The 17,346-nt window shown below is 36.4% G+C and overlaps 1 protein-coding gene across 2 annotated transcripts in view; it reads right to left on the bottom strand.

Moving 5' to 3' along the window:
* LOC306888201 (partitioning defective 6 homolog alpha-like) overlaps positions 1 to 16,270 on the bottom strand; it is a 31,731-nt gene extending 15,461 nt beyond the window's left edge. The window contains exons 1-2 of one of the 2 annotated variants that reach the window (XR_013785728.1): positions 16,038 to 16,267; positions 12,421 to 12,643 (exon numbers count right to left, since the gene is read on the bottom strand). Coding sequence is in view for 1 of the 2 variants with exons in the window: in XM_079446390.1 (XP_079302516.1) it covers positions 12,421 to 12,643; positions 16,038 to 16,100 (286 nt within the window). In the remaining variant the exon portion in view is untranslated. Of the gene's footprint in view, positions 1 to 12,420; positions 12,644 to 16,037 lie in introns of both variants that reach the window. The other variant, XM_079446390.1, reaches the window with a different exon arrangement.
* Positions 16,271 to 17,346: the final 1,076 nt, after the last annotated feature.

Here is a 17,346-nt window from a genome sequence, read left to right as displayed (position 1 = left end):
TGCACCTTATGTTGTATTTACAGTCATTTGCATTGAGCTGGTTTCTGCCCTTCTACCTCATAACTTGCACTATATGTCATCAAGCTTAATGTATGTACCCATATTTTATATTTATATACTTTGTTATTTGCACTTCTGGTTAGATGATGACTGCATTTCATTGGCTCTCTACTTGTACTCTGCACAATGACAATAAAGTTGTATCTATCTATCTATCTATCTACATTTTTCAGGATTTTTTGATTAAAAGAAAGTTCAAAAGAACAGCATTTATTAGATAGAAATGTTTTGTTAACATTATAAGGTCTTTACTGTCATTTTTAAACAATTTAATGCACGCTCACTAAATATCAATAATCTTACCGACCCCAACTTTTGAACGGTAGAGTATATTAACTGTCCTTTCATATCTGATGTTGATTTGATAGATATGATAGACAAGTGTCCATACCAGTGTCCATATTTGATTCAGTTGTAGTATTTGCAGCATAATTATATGTGGTTAAAAGAAAAAAACGCATTAAAAATATAAAAAATGCCCCTAAATATCCTATAATGATATCTACTTTTGTACTTTTATGATTTGTTTTGTTTTGTTTTGTTTTTTTGGAGCTTTTCACATTGACTTTCACTGCACGGAAACAGCAGCATGTTCTCCTTTTGAGTTATATAGAAGAATGTCATACAAGTTTGGACCAACATGACAGTGAGTAAATAACGACAACGCTCTTTTTTGGGTGAACTTATCCTGATGGCAAAGCATAATTTACACTCTTTCTTTACAATGTAATCAGAAACATGAGACCACAGATCTACACATACACAGAATTATCTTCAGTAAAATGAAGTTCTCCAAATTAAACAAAGAGTTCTTCCTATGTGCACTTCCTCCTTCAGGTGATGAGGAATTACTGTTTCCAAGTTCTTTTGCTATTTATGAGATCACACTGACATGGAACGATCCTCTTTTCATCTAATATGTTCTCTTGTAACCATTCTAGTGTGATGCTTGCACTGTTAAATGCTGTGTTGAATGGAAAGTATGATAAACAACTATTCCCAGCACCGCCGCTGACTATAGAGGAACTATACAAACAGTGCATATTCTCTTCATAATGCGCATATCAACAGCTAGTGGGTCAAGCAAGCATTCTTTTTATTTTGCACCATCAAAGACTCACACACACTCTTATATTTAACACATTTCTGTGCATGTTTTTGCTTTTTAACATAATGCATATTTCTCTGAGAATACGGAATGCCTTTGTCATAAATGTTTTGTTGTGTTTCACAAATGGCCCTATAAATAAATGTAAAAACAACATGTCATCCAGGGAGTGATGCATAAAGGCCACTATCAGAACCCTAACCCTAAAGTCTAACATTAGCCACAACCAGTTTATCAAGTATGCAGTTAAAAATGGAAGCAATGTCATCTCAGTCACGGAATCTCCCCTGTGTCATGATGATTGGCTGAATGATAGTGCACCTATGGCGCAGACCGGTCGGTCCAACTCTGACCTGCCTTGGTTCTTTCATTTGCTCTTTGATTGTCTTGGCAATATACTGGCTAATGACCTGTCAGCCAACAGTCAAGCAGATGTGCACTGAAAAATCAAATGCAAACATCGGAGTTGTGCAATTTAACGACTTCAAATGAAATTAAGATTTGTTTTTTTTAAGTTATAGTTCACCCAAAATGAAAGCTCTGACTATTATTTCCTTTTCCTCATATTGTTTCTTTCTTCCGTGGAACACAACGGGGAATTTTTGAAGTATGCCCTGGACACGCTTTTCAATATAATGAAAGGGAATGGGGAATGGGACTGTCAAGCTCCAAAAGAGACAGAAAAAGGTTCTGAAAAATGTGACTTGTGCACTATATTACAAGTCTACTGAAGCTATACGATTGCTTTGTAGGAGAAACCGATGAAAAGTTAAGTCATTATTCACATAAAAACACAAAATCTATCAGTTCTGCTTGGTGCGTTTATGAGAGAAGCAGCAATGATTCATTTACAAATTATACATTTTTTTTTATCAATTCTTTTTAATGAAAACCGGCTGAATTATTATTTCAAATATTGGACAAATTCAGTTCAACAACGTATGTTTTTTTTAATTTATTTTTTTTATAAAAGAAGTCTCTTGTGCTCAAAAAGGCTGCATTTATTTGATCAAAAATGCAATAAAAAAGTAATACTGTTAAATAAAATAACAGTTGTTTATTTTAATATATTTTAAATTGTCATTTATTCCTGTGATGACAGATGAATTTGCACGTGATGCAAGTATTTTTTTGATGAATAGATCAAAGCTTAAAAAACTATATTAAAAGACTTTACCTCTACACTGGATCAATATATTGTACCCTTGTTGAATAAAAGTATTTTTTAAAAATTGCCTTCAAAAGACTTTTAATATAGTGAATGATTTGCATAGACCACTTTTATGGTCCTTTTTTTTAATCAGTGACATCGATGGTGCAATGCACTGATGCAGTATTTTAAAATTATTTTGAAACTCGAATGAGAGTTTATATTTTCTCTCTTTTTTCACATAAAGCTATCCTATATCTTCAGAAGACTTGTAATATAGCATACAAATCATATTGTCTAGTTTCATGGTGCTATTTTGACCTTTTTAAAGCTTGACAGCTGTGGTCACTATGAACTGTCCTTGAACAGAAAGAGCTTCAAAATTTCTCCTTTTGTTTTTCCATGGAAAAAATAGCAACATACAGATTTGGAATGACATGAGGGTGAGAAAATAAAGACAGAACTTTCACTTGGGTGAACTTCCTTTAAATGTCCTTACAACATGAAACAAAGACAATGTGATAAGAATGAAACTTAAAAATACAATATCTTTCTTTCCACTTGATCTTTATTTGCCTTTCTTTTCGTTCTTTGATCTGTCCTTCGTGCAATTTTGAAAGCAGCACAGTGCAAATGGATTATTTTTGATGGTAACTGTTGGGATTATGTTTCCATATGATCCAAGATGTCAAAACAAAAACAGCATGGAAGGCACATGTTACATCGTCATGCCATCCAGATAACCCGGTGTACTATACATCTCATTAAGCTCATTAAGCTCATTAATACTCATTAAGCATAGACAAGTGCAGGCACGAACACACACACACACACACATACAATGGGGAAGTCGTGGCCTAATGGTTAGAGAGTCGGACTCGTAATCCAAAGGTTGCGGGTTCGAGTCTCGGGCCGGCAGGGATTGTAAGTGGGGGGAGTGAATGTCCAGCACTCTCTCCACCCTCAATACCACGACTGAGGTGCCCTTGAGCAAGGCACCAAACCCCCAACTGCTCCCCGGGCGCCGCAGCATAAATGGCTGCCCACTGCTCCGGGTGTGTGTTCACGGTGTGTGTGTGTTCACTGCTGTGTGTGTGCACGTTGGATGGGTTAAATGCAGAGCACGAATTCCGAGTATGGGTCACCATACTTGGCAGTATGTCACTTCACTTCACATACAGAGGGGCCCTAGGGTGCAGAACAGCTGCTGAATCCTCAGATCATTGTGCACAGAATGGGCATGTGGGGAAATATCCTTCCCATTCTTCCACTTCCTGCTAAAACTAGCAATACAACCAATGGGATTTACACCTGCCTGCCACATATGATCCTCCTCACTTATTAGCTGAGGACACAATGCCACACACTTGACTTATTCAACCAAGATGATTGAGAAAAGGGGAAGACAGAAAGTTATTTTGCTTCAAGGGGGTCTCTGCCTATAGACAGTGTCAGTTACTAATAAGACACAGGGTTTCTCTTGAATTCAATATAGTTGCACACACAAACACATCGTCCTCTGTGCACTCTCGAGGCATGACAGCCACATTAAAAAAAAAACATCTCTAGGCTCTGGGGTCTCTCTTGAAGTGCCTGTCTTCTTATTAGCCATGTGTTCTCAGCGTGGAGAGAAAACCTAGAGAGCTCCAAGAGTTGAAAAGCCCAGTGGCTTTGTTACACTTCTGTTTTTCAGAACAATAAAAGATTTGTCTTGCTGTGTGAAGTCTGCCACATCTTTGAGGGGCCTGTATGCCATCTTCACAGACACTGCAAGAGTCCTACTCAAAAACATAAAATAAAAATAAAATAAATCACAGCATGTTTCAGCTGATTAAAAAAAGGGACATATTCCAGAGAACATGGTATATAAAAAGAAGCCATCTTGAAATTCCAAACATGCCAACTAATCATTTCTGTGTAGCTATAAACTGTACTTTTGGCAAACATTATCATCTAAAACTTTACTTAAAAAAGTCAATTTCAGGGGGATCACATGACGCTTTCATGAGCCAAGTCGCACATTAGCTGAGCTCTGTATATATTACCATCTTTTACTGTTGTTTGTCTTCTTTTTTACATTTGGGGTTTTTTGTTTGTCGTTGGTCTGGAGGTCACACAGTTGGAAACTCGCTTATCTTTCACCATCATGCTCGCCAAGTAAGAAGAAAACAAAACCAGCAGCCGCGGCGGGCTGAGCCGACATTGAAGACAATATGGCGGTCACTATAAAGCGATTTGAGGACATTTTGAAGGCTCAATTAGCAGCAATGCGCACCAAATTCGCCTCTCACATGACTACAATCCAGAATATATGCTTTAAAGTTGACTTTTTAATTGGGGAACAGAGAGAGCAGAAAAAAGTGATCGGCGAACAGACTGGCCGTCTGGATGCCCTCGAGCGCTAAGTGACTGATTTACAGGACAGCAGCAGATGCAATAATCTCCGCCTGCTGGGACCACCTGAAGGGGCCGAGAAGGATGACCCGATCGGCTTTCCATTGTTGTTTTTGTATTCATGTATGTTATTTTTTTGTTTGTTTCTTTTATTGTACAGTTTGCCTTTTAAATTAAAATTTTTAAAAATTGTTCACAAAAAAAAAAAGTACATTTCAGTTTATATGTTCCCTGGGAATCGAACCCACAATCAAAATGTTGACCATTTTTGTCCAAACTTTTTGTATGTGTTTTTTCATATTTGTCATCCAAACCTTGCACACAGTCAGATGCTTTAATGTCAATACTGGAAATGTTCAAAAACACAGGACCATTTAATCCAAACCAATTTAACACAAATTTAACACCTTTAATTAATAAAGAAACATAAAAATGTAGCATGACATTATTCATAATAATAATAAACCATCTAGTCCACTAATCTACTTTTTTTTTTTGTATACGTGCCATGCAAAAAATAGAGGAATGTGTCTGTCTTTGTTCATTTCATTCACCCATCATTCCCCTTTACCCACAATCACATGCTTCATCGCTCATGGCTTGAGATAAACACTTCCTTGAAGCTGCTCAATGAACCTCAGCAAAGTATTAGAACAATTTTATATCAAGAGTGATGGCACGGCTTATATTAAACCATGACAGATTTATAGCAGGTGAGATTATATATATATATATCCTACTCTGAATTCAAAATAGAAAAAATTATGTTACTCCCTATTAAAAGTTGCATGGCTGTGTGTAACTGGTCCCCATCTGCTCAGGGAACACCATTATCTGCTGGGATGAATGAGTGTATGGCCACTCATTGGGATGAGCTCATACTAAAAGCCAGATCAATCTCTGTCTCAGTTTAAAAGCCCCAGTCAGAGATGTGCGGATGGGGTCGAGATCTGATTAGGGACCTCTGATAATCCCACCAGCTCACGAGATACATCACATCCTTGTGTCAATCAATCTATTCACGGCCAGTCTCCTACAATTATGGTTAGCAGAAAACCTGAAAAACATCTGTTTTTGTTCTTGGTTTCTGTGTTTATATATGATTGTGTTACTGGGATTATTATAACATTTACGAGACAATTACGTAAAGCCAAATGCAATTAAAACACAAATATCATAGTTAATTTGCCTGAAGTTCAAATTAAATAATGTTAGATATTTGTCAGCCTACTTGATATGAATGGGATCATTCATCTGTAATCATTTCATTTTGTAATCATTTTATCATCGTTATTCCAGACTTTTTTGTTTTGTCTGTACACTGTAAAAATTGTTTGTATTTGTAATTTTACTGAAAATACAGGTAAATACAAGTAAAAACTAAGAATTACAGTACAATTTATTCAAAGGATGAGAATTTAAATTTTTAGGTTAACTATTCTTTATTATATAAAATCATAAACCCAGGTGTATATATTTGCAGATATCCGTATTAAATGTTCAGCAGCACAGGCAATGTTTTCTGTTTAAATGCGCAGGCATCATCATACTGACGCATTTAAAACCACATTCCTAAAAACGTGTCCTGCCAGTTGTCAGTTCCTGTTCTTTTTTTTCTCCTTGGTTACACATACATGTCAACCATCAGACGCCATATATGAACATTAATCTACAATAAAGAGCTAATATACCTCAATAAACAAACTACAAAATCAAATCAAGTAAGTATCCCACAGTCTCTTGAATAAACTCACAGTTACGGTTATAGGGGAAGTAAATGTGAAGCACCAGGCTGTAAAATGAACCAGTGTTATCTATTAACACTGATCAGAGGGAAGGAACATAAGCATTTGTCACCCAGATGCTTTTATCATGATCTGAGTAGGGTGAGAGCTACAGAGAAGTAGCTACATTTCTAAAGACTGAGGTGGAAAACGTGTACGTGAAGGAGTGAAAGTGAGCTTAATGATCAAAACAATGAACAACAGCAGTGAAAGAGAATTGTGAGTCCAAGCCACACAATGCAAAACCCCAGACTTTTAACACAGTCTCTCCACTCGGTGTCCAAATAACCAGTCAACAACAACAGAAAAAAAGCTATTACAGCAGAAAAATGACATTTCTCCCACGGAGCTGATGAAGCTGTAATCGCCCACTGACAGCCCCCCCCAAAACTCTGCCCGGCTGCTACAGCGATAAGCCCTCTCTGGAAACTTGGCTTTCCTCCCCCTTCAAGCAGGGCTTGATTAAACAGATCCACACTGAAAGACCGGTTACCAGAAATCTGCAGCAGGGTACTTGAGTACCGCTAAGAAAGCTGGTACAAGGACAAGGGGGGCTAATCTAAAGCCACCTTATTCTTTAAATAGAAAAATAGGCATTTACTAATGCCACAAACAGTGAGCATTTCATCACCGAACTTGTCAGCATGCACAAACACAAGGACTGAGGACAACACTTCTCTTCATAAACTGAGTACTTCCTTAAGCATGCTATTTTTGTATAAATAACAATTTCAACCTAAAAGTGAAAATTCTGTCATTATTTTCTGACCCTCATGACCTCAATATTGTTATTTCTCTGTGATGCACAAAGTGAGAATTTAAGAATCTTTACGCAGCTCATTTTCAGACAATGGGAGTTCATATTATGGCAGTTAAAGGGATAGTTCACCCAAAAATTTAAATTCTGTCATTAATGACTCACCCTCATGTCGTTCCAAACCCCTAAGTTCATCTTCGGAACACAAATTAAGATGTTTTTGATGAAATCCAAGAGCTTTCTAACCCTGCATAGACAGCAATGCAACTGAAATGTTCCCAGGCCCAGAAAAGTATATACATCATTAAAATAGTCCACGTGACATGCATGCATTGTGGTACTCTCGATAATGGTGGAGGATGGTGACACGGAAGAGAAGAAATTGTTGAATAAAGTCATTATTTTTGTTTTCTTTGTGCACAAAAAGTATTCTTGTAGCTTCGTAAAATTAAAGTTGAACCACTGATGTCACATGGACTATTGTAACAATGTTATATGTTTCTGGGCCTGGGAACATTTCAGTTGCATTGCTGTCTATGCAGGGTCAGAAAGCTCTCAGATTTCATCAAAAATATCTTCATTTGTGTTCTGAAGATGAACGAAGGACTAACGGGTTTGGAACGACATGAGGGTGAGCCATTAATGACAGAATTTTCATTTTTTGGTGAACTATCCCTTTAAGCTCATGACAAAAAACAAAACAAAACAAAAAAAAAAAAACACAGAAATGCACTACAAATATAGTCCACGACTTCATTATTGCAACTTTTCTGAAGTCATATGATAGGATTGTGTGAGGGAAAAATCTAAATGAAGTTGTTATTTACCGATAATATTCCCTTACATATTTATAGTCATGATATAATGAAATAAATGACAGATCTTTTTCTTTCATATTGTGACATACAAAAAGAAAGAAATGTGGGATTGGACTTGTGGGTTTTATCTACCGGTTGTTGATTGGATGGAGGCAGATCTAAATGTGAGCTTGCAGCTGAACGCAAGAAAGTGGCAGAGTTTTAGTGGATGAAATTATTGAAATGAGAGAAGTCTTTAATTTGGCAGAGACGGGTTGAGTTTTGATATTTTTTTTTTTTTTTTTAAATATAAAAAAAAATTGAGGTTAAACATTGAGGTTAAACATATTTGACGAAGCATTATTTTTATGTGCTGGTTGTTTTCAACGAACCCTTTGCTTTAGTTCACAAATTGGACCGACTGATTAATTCACAAACGAGTGATTCTTTAAAAAAAATTAAAGTCTTCATTACAAGGACAAACTGCCTTTCCTGTCTTCAGTCACACAAGATGCAGTGCTGAATTGTCGGTCACTTTAGTACATGGTGCAAACTGATATTTTTGAGCAGTTTCCAGGGCAGGGAGTTGCATGGCCTTGTAGCACTATAATGGACTTTCTGGCTGTGAGTGATGACTGGCTCAGACAGACAGATCTACTCTTCAATGCCAGTGTTCATGGCTTTTCAGTGTGTTCAAAGTTCCTTTCGGGCTAGTCATTCAACTCAGAGACAGTTTTAAACATTGATAATAATAATAAACATTTATTTAACACCAAATCAACATATTAGAGTGATTTCTGAAGGATCGTGTGACATTGAAGACTGGAGTAATAGGTGCTGAAAATTCAGCTTTACCATCACAAGAATAAATTACATTTTCAAATAGGCTATATTAAAATATGAAACAGTTATTTTGAATTGTAATAATAAGAGTAGGTGGCTGTTTTCATTGTTGATGCATGTGGTTTCACACATCAGTTAAGACAATAATCCTTGTGCTTGTAATGAAATGCTGCAAATACTTGGTTGGCTGTTGTGTCACCTTTAGTTATTTGTTCTCATACTCAGGGAAATTACATCATACATACACAACCCCATACGTGTATACAGTACACAAGCTGTATTAGTGTAATTATCAACAATTAACAATACATAGTAACAACTAAGACTCTGATTTATCATGTAAGGGTGTGTGTATGTATGTTGGTTTAAACCTAAATAAGTATTGAGTTTCTCATTACAGAATTAGTATGAACACATAATGAGGTCCACCTGTTATGCAAATTATGACTACATGAAACAGGACTATTATTATTGCTGTCTCTTTCCCTCTCAAATCACATCCATAAGAGGTTGCAGAAGCCAAAGTGGCGGAAACCACTGCGGGATGTAAGCATCTTATCCTTTATTTCCACATTTTCTCTCTCGCTAATGTCTTAAGAGGCAACCCTTCACACACACACACTCACTCACACATACACACCATGACACTCTCCATTCTGAAATAACTAGTCTGTCCCTAAAGAACTCACTTTGTGTCGTTTATGTCAATGACATTGGTTCCCTTATACTACATTCTTGATGTTGCCATTTACCTGTTAATTATAGTTCAACACCAGTACACATGCACTGTAAATGAATATATGAATAAATAACACACTATAGGATATCTGTTCACATTTACGTGTAAGTGTCCACAGCTCCAAAATGAGCAGTGGCACTTTATAGATCATTTACACAAAAACTACACCACCCATCACTTGGCACACACAGATTTCTAGAACCATGTTTTATTATTTATACACTATTAAAACATTGGACCCACTTTATATTAGGTGGCCTTAACTACTATGTACTTACATTTAAATTAATCATTTGATAAAATGCACTTATTGTGTACATACATGTTCTTACATTGTACTTCTATTTTTAAACATACCTATATGTAATTACATCTGTAATTAATATAATTACACTGTTGACCCATCCCTTAAACCTATCCATACCACTTAACCTGTCCCTAACCTTACCCATATCCCACCTCAATAACAGCAAAAGTGTTTTGCAATATAATATGAAGACAATAAGTGCATTGTACTTATTTTTTTTATGCAAGTACATAGTAGTTAAGGCCACCTAATATAAAGTGGGACCAAAATATTTATTAATATTAATAACATTTTGAATTAGCTTTTATTTTTATATTTTGACTTTTCATTTTAATTTCTGTAATTTTGTTATGTGCTTTATTAAATGTTTAAGTTTTATTTTTAATAATTCAACAAACTCATTTCTAATTATTTTAAGTTTAAGTTTCTAATTTTTAAGTGTAACTTTTTTCATCTAATATTTTATTTTGCTATTATTAATTGAATTAATTTTAATAGTTTTATTTTTAAAAAACAACACTGATTGGATGGCTGTCATTCATAAAATTCAACAACCCTTCTTACCCCATGGGTGTTTTGTAATTAAACAATTTGGGTAATATTTTGGTTATTTTTGGTCAATGCTTTTAGCTATCAATAAGAGTGTAGCATTTAAGATCCATTTAGCACTTTATACCGTGTTTACATCCTGATAATTCCATAGATTTCCGTCAAAATCTGTTCAGAAAATGCAAAGATTCCATCTGCCCTACCTATCATCAATAGCTGTAGGACCTAGTTGAAACTTGACGTTCAAATAATACAATTTTCACATAGCTAACAAGCAATTAATCTGATTTAATCCCTTGGCTAAATAAAATAGTTCCCTTTTTAAATCTTTTAAAACTCTGAACAATGGTGCTCAGTTCATTTCACAATGGATTATATAGGGTGGCGCAAACAAACTGAACAATGAAATAAAGGAACTATTTGACAATGAGAAAAACATTCGTAATAGCATTAGCAAAACATTTCCTCAGTGCTGTGGTTCAGATTTAATAAAACTCATTGAGTGTGACAAGGCATTAAGAGTGATGAAGAAACAGGAGGGAGAGCGAGAGGGTTGTGAAGATGACAGAAAGAGAATATAGACAAGGAAGGACGTCAAGAAAGCGTCAAAGAGGGAAAGAGAGCGAGAGATGAGGGTGTGGGCTCATCACTCCTCTGCACCGCTATCAGACTCAGCACCTCGGGGCTGGCGCAGTGCCAGTAACAGCCATGAAACAGAGATGGGCCCCGACTGGCACCATCTAACGCTGACGCCCACCCATCATAACATCACATCATAGCCCATAACGACCCTCATCCTTGTGCACAACATTACACTGCTGGAATGACTTTTCATTCCCTCTGGAGTCAAATATGGATAAGGACATATGACAGCAAAAGACGATACATCATTTTAATGCCTAACTCTCTCATACACACAAACACCTACATGCATCAGCTATGCTGCATCCATATCCCTTCTCCACATGCTCAAAAAATGCATTTTAACATAAAAACGATTTAGCAATTCTAAAATGCTACATATAATTCACCAAAAATATCCCCTCATGTCCTGGTTTGTCGTTGTTAAGATGAATGTTAAAGGTGAAGTGTGTGGTTTCTGCCTTGCATGAGAAACAAATTGCAAAAAAAATTCAAACACTCAAACTCCTTTGGATGCATCAGCAAAGATGCATTAAATGAATCACTGATAACATTTATGAAGTTATAAAAGATTCTATTTCAAATAAATGTTGTTCTGTTGAACTTTCTGGTCATTAAAGAAAAATGTATTAGGCAACAGAATTGTTTTCAATATTTATAATAATAATAAATGTTTCTTGAGCAAAAAAATCCACATATTAGCATGATTTCTGAAGGACTGTGACACTGAAGACTGGAGTTATGATTGTTCAAAATTCAGCTTTGTCTCAGTAAAAATTACATTTAAATTTTTTTTTTTTAATTACTAAATTACTGTTTTTTCCTGTATTTTTAATCAAATAAATACATATTTGAACATTAAAAAGTTGCTGACTCCAACTTGCTGGTTTATTGGTTCATGTTATTTGTATTATTATTTAGTCATTTAGCAGACGCTTTTATCCAAAGCGACTTACAAATGAGGACAACAGAATCAATCAATTGTAGTATTAAAACAACTAAAAACAGATCCAAAACTAAAAGCTAAAACTTTATAAATACTACCTATACACATTTAAAAAAAAAAAAATTAAATAAAAACGACAAATCCATATTCATATGCATGTTCATTGGTCAGACAAACAGGTAGCACCTCCCCAAACTCAAACGACTGGTTCTTGTTGATATCAGCCACACAAAGCCGATTTCAATTCTATTTGGTAGTGTGGAATTGACACACTTCACCTTTAAGCTTTAAAACAACATCAAACATTGACCTTTTTGTGATCTACATGCAGTGTAACAATTTACCTCTCCTTTGAATGATAATCCGAAGCAGCGGATTGGCCGAGGACAGTGCTTTGTGGAAGTTGTCATCATTGTTGATGGGAAGTAGATCTCCATGGATGTCTGCATATCCCAGCAGCACGTCCACTCCGGGGATCCGGTGAATGGTCTGCAGCAATTGGTAGAATTCTTGGAAGCCCCCGGCTCCGTTCCCCTTCAGGGCAAACCTTCGGTACTCCGCCTCAAACTGCAGGACAACCACAATCATATTAAACTATGTCAATAAACACACAACAGGCTCTTAATGCACAGCACTTAGCTTTGTAGATCAATTATCACTTCAACAGATCATGACTCCGTAAGATATGTGAATGTGATTCATTTCTGTTTTCGCAAAAGAAATGGATCAAGGTTTTCCAATTGATACTTGGACAGTGACTTTACACACAGATGCGTCTTTGCATGAAGAGTCTGCAGATACATTCAGTGCCAGTTCCTCGTAACAATTTCACTTGCTCCTGCAGCTGCAGAGCTGTTTGATGTGTACTTGCAGCTCGGAGGAAGCCATTAAGGTAAAAAAAGAGCAGTGAGGAACAATGGGAGGGTCAATCTAATCAAGTGCTACAGATAAAGGGAAAGATGAGAACAGTGGCATTAAAAAGCTGAGCTTCTCCAGATCTCACACACACTCTGAACGCATGGCATATTCATCTCAAGAGCTCAGCTGAACATATTGGACAAAATCTGTCAGACTTCTCAGTTTATAAGGAGGAATTGCATCCGAGCCAATGATTTTCTCCAGCATCCATGGAGAATACCTAACATATGGAGATGGAGAATATTAGTGAAAAAATATACAAGGTCATATTGTAGATCATTTGACTATGGAGCCATTCAGTATGACACAGAGGGCGTTTACTTAGCGCCATGTGCCCATTCACAAAAATAATATCAAAGGCTTTTTCCTGTGGTAGATAAAAAGAATCAAGGATGTTGGTTCTTAAATTTGACCATACAGGAAAGCAAAGAGACCTTTAAGATGTGATAATCAGCGACATATTTGATTAAAAAGGTGTTTCCATGTCATCTCTAATCCTGTACGTTTTTCTCCTATACTTTCATCTTTTTTTAATACTGCTGAAATTAAGAGAAATTAAATTGCATGCCCTCTGTTAGTATACATCGTTGGTCTTATTGTGAACAATTAATTGCACAAGTTATTCAAAAGAGAAAAATGTATTTTTAATTTTTAACAAAATAACTTGCTTCACCTCCAAAACATCTTTCCTTTTCAGCTGTCATGTGACCACTTTCACAGTTCTTGAGGGATAAAATCAGGTCTTACATTTTTTTTTCTTGTTAAATATCCTGTTTCCCTCAGAAATGTGTCACATTACGGAAGTAAAGTATAAATCTGTTAATAAAAGGACTGGCATTATAGAGATTAAAATTTCAGTAGTTTTCTTGATGCATTTACTTTTCTTCACAAATATTGATTGCATAACATATTTGAATAATTACATTATCATCCCGACTGAAAACATTTACATTACCTCCCCCTTTATAACAAAAATCAACACCTTATTCTATACCATCTTATTTATCAAAAACTGGTAAAAAAAAAAAAAAAAGAAATGCTGTTGGACTGTGGATCACCACAGTAACCACAGCAATACAGATAAAAAGGCCATAGCTGTCATACTTTACCAATGAAAACATGGCCTGTTGGAGAAAAGACATCACTATAAACTGTTAAACACAAATCTCAAACTACATGCTCACTAAAAATGCCATTGCAATGAGTAAGTGATAGATAATATGAGACAGGATTCCATCTAGAAAATTTGAAAAGAAAACATTCCCCACCAATTTCCTCTCAGGAAGAAAAGAGTGTCACCAAACACACTGTACTGCCTGTTATGAAAACCAAAACCTCGGGAAGAAGTATTCGGGTGATTAAATTAGCCAGTTATTATTATTAAAATAAAATAATAATAAAGACACTATATTACATACAGGCCTGGAACTTCAATGGAATCTTACTAAACAGCCCTCTTTTGTTTACTGTTCTCCTCTTTCACACACATCTATGCACTGCCCGCCCAACATTTCTCAAGAATGGAGGGATAATAAAACATATCCTGCTCTGTTTGGCAGATTGTGGTTGAGGTTTTCCAATAAGCATACTGAGCGCATTGACAGCAAACAACTCCAATACACCAGACACCAACAATAAGTGGTCTGTGTCTTTAGTAATAATAGAGGCCATGAGAAACATAATAAAATATATGAAATATTTTAAACATACATCAGCAGTTGTAGCTGATTGGCTGTTAATATTCATTCATGCACCATCAGATGTAATGTAGTAAAGAGGGTTTCCTCCCATAAATGAGGCCTTTATGCATCTATGGCCTCAGATTTATCACCATGACATTTTAATTTAGACAATTGTCGAGTACTATTATACAAAACGGTTCTCAACCAGGAGGCAGGAGCTGACTAAGGGGCCACAGCAAACCTGAAAAATAATGTAAATTAATAACAGTATTTTATATATTCCATAAATATACAAGGTTTAAAATATTGTATTGGGTAGAAGTTGAAAGTTAAAATATTGTAATAATCCTTTAACTTAATCCCAATCCAGTAAATCACTGACAACTTGAAAGGTCATGGGGCCTTTGAATATTATTGTAGACAATGGGGGCCCTAAAGAGTCATAAAGGTTGAGAACCACTATAAAAAATTGGTGATATTTAGTATAACAGCACATTTCAGTGTTCTTGTAGCACAAAATAAAAAATCTGGAGTGTTATTGGAGCTGGCTGATAACAGAAAGGGGCTGCTATCCTCCAATCACAGTTGTTGATCCAGTCCGGCTTTTGCATAGTGACACTCAAAGCTTGATGCTTTGGCTTCTTTTGGAACTGTTTTCACCCGCAGATAAGAAATACATTAATTAACTGGTCAATATTTGTCTGAAGCATAAGATATTTCAGTATTTATAGAGCAACGTCACTGGCAATGGTTCTATAGCACTGAACATCAACAAGGCTATAATAACCTGTGGCCTCGTGCCAGCTGTATTCCAAACAAATGCACTTTTGCTCTTGTGCTATTGCTTATTTATACCTGCTTACTTGTTGTAATGAAGAAAAACAGTCGAATTTATCCTGGGAATAGAAAGTGAACCAGCATCTTATCGAGTTTATGTAGTACACGGCTCTGCTAATATGATGAATGCCTCTCAGATGCATCATTAGGATCTGATTCTTCTGCGGGATTCGCTTTTTCGTTATTGGTATGTAACATGCATAATTGATCAACAAGGCCCAATCGCCTCATTGCGCACGTCTGTCTATCGGTAGGATCCTTCACACTGCACCAGAACCGCGTATCACATCACATCACACGGACCGGACAGAGACCTGCTGTCATAATGATCCCAGCCAAACGCGCTCGTCTCGCGCCTCGTAGTCTGACAGATACAGCACCATCAGCGTTTCTCTCTATGGATGGATTAGTACACAAACCCCAACACTGATGCGCCTCCAATTACGGGCACGCTCCCGCGGAGGGCTGCGTAAACAGCAGTGTTTACATATGCACGCTGTCAAACATTTATGGGATTCACTTACTTTGCTCTTCACCTCCACCACGCTCTCCTCGTTTTTCAGCGGCGTCCTGTGATGCCGTGACATGTTTGCGGTATATATATATATTCCCACGGACAGTATCGCACGAGAGTGCCCCTAGATACCGGAGTCAGCAGCCAGAGACCGTGTGCGCAGCATGAGTGAGCTGACAGTCGCGATCCGCAGTACTGCTTCACAGGCACGGACTGATTTGTTAGAGCCGTTCTCCCGGCGGTGGGCGGGGCCAGCGGCTTTCAATAACACTGACGTCAGGCGGAACGCCGCTAGAAGGCGTGGTCGTGCGTAGTATCACATGTAAGCTTGACCTGTATAAAAATTCCTTATGACTCCATGATCTCATTGTGTTAAAATATATTAATAACAATATATAAATGACATCAGGACTATTCACAGACAGTTTAGCAAAATTTCCACTCAACGGAATGATCCACAGGAAACATATGTGGTGGTTGCTTCCCAAAGTCATGACGCCTTTATTCCTGCAGGGGCTGCTGTGAAAACTTCTTCTTAGGGAACAATGGGGCTAGTTGTCACACTTTTTAGGTTTGTATATTATAGTTGTTGCTTAAGGTAGGTTTATTTATGAAAGGCAATTTTTATAGAAATATTGAACACGTTGAACTTTTGCAACATTCAGTTTTGGGGCATGTTGTCCCACTATATAGGGCAATTTTAAAATGAAACATGCCTTTTAATAGACTTTAAATTGAATACAATGATTAAGGAATAGAAACAAACAGAAAAATCAACAGCATCTTTCTGTGACTAGTAGCCCTGGTCTCTCTCTCTGCTATATTATCATGAGATTTTCATTTGCTCATTGCTATTTCTTTAGCAAAATCTTGGATTTGTACATATTCTAGCAATTTTAAGTTTTGAATTCTTTATTTTCAACTAGTAAAAATTGTGTTAATAACATTAATTTTAATACATTTTTAAAAGATTCTGTTATCATTTAATCAGGTTTCATTTACTCAACCTGTACGAAAAGTATTTTTTCCATACTATGGAAGTTAACCTTCAAAATATTGTATGTTGTGTTCAGCAGAATAAAGAAATTCATGCAGGTTTGGAACAGCGTGAGTAAATGATGACAATTTTTATCTTTAAGTCATCCTGTGGTCCCCTTGGATGTTTGCTGAGGCCCCCTAGTGGATCCCAGACTTGTGGCTGAGAGCCACTGCTTTAAAGTGTCTGCCTTTTCTCACACTGAATGATTTAATGCCAGAGCTGCTATAAATAGTACATTTCCTCATATGATTCTGAGAAGAGCAATCATTAATGTTTAGAA

The sequence above is a fragment of the Barbus barbus genome (assembly GCF_936440315.1).
Source record: "Barbus barbus genome assembly, chromosome: 22".
In the NCBI taxonomy this organism is placed as follows: domain Eukaryota; kingdom Metazoa; phylum Chordata; class Actinopteri; order Cypriniformes; family Cyprinidae; genus Barbus; species Barbus barbus.
This window is presented reverse-complemented; position numbering and strand designations above follow the sequence as displayed.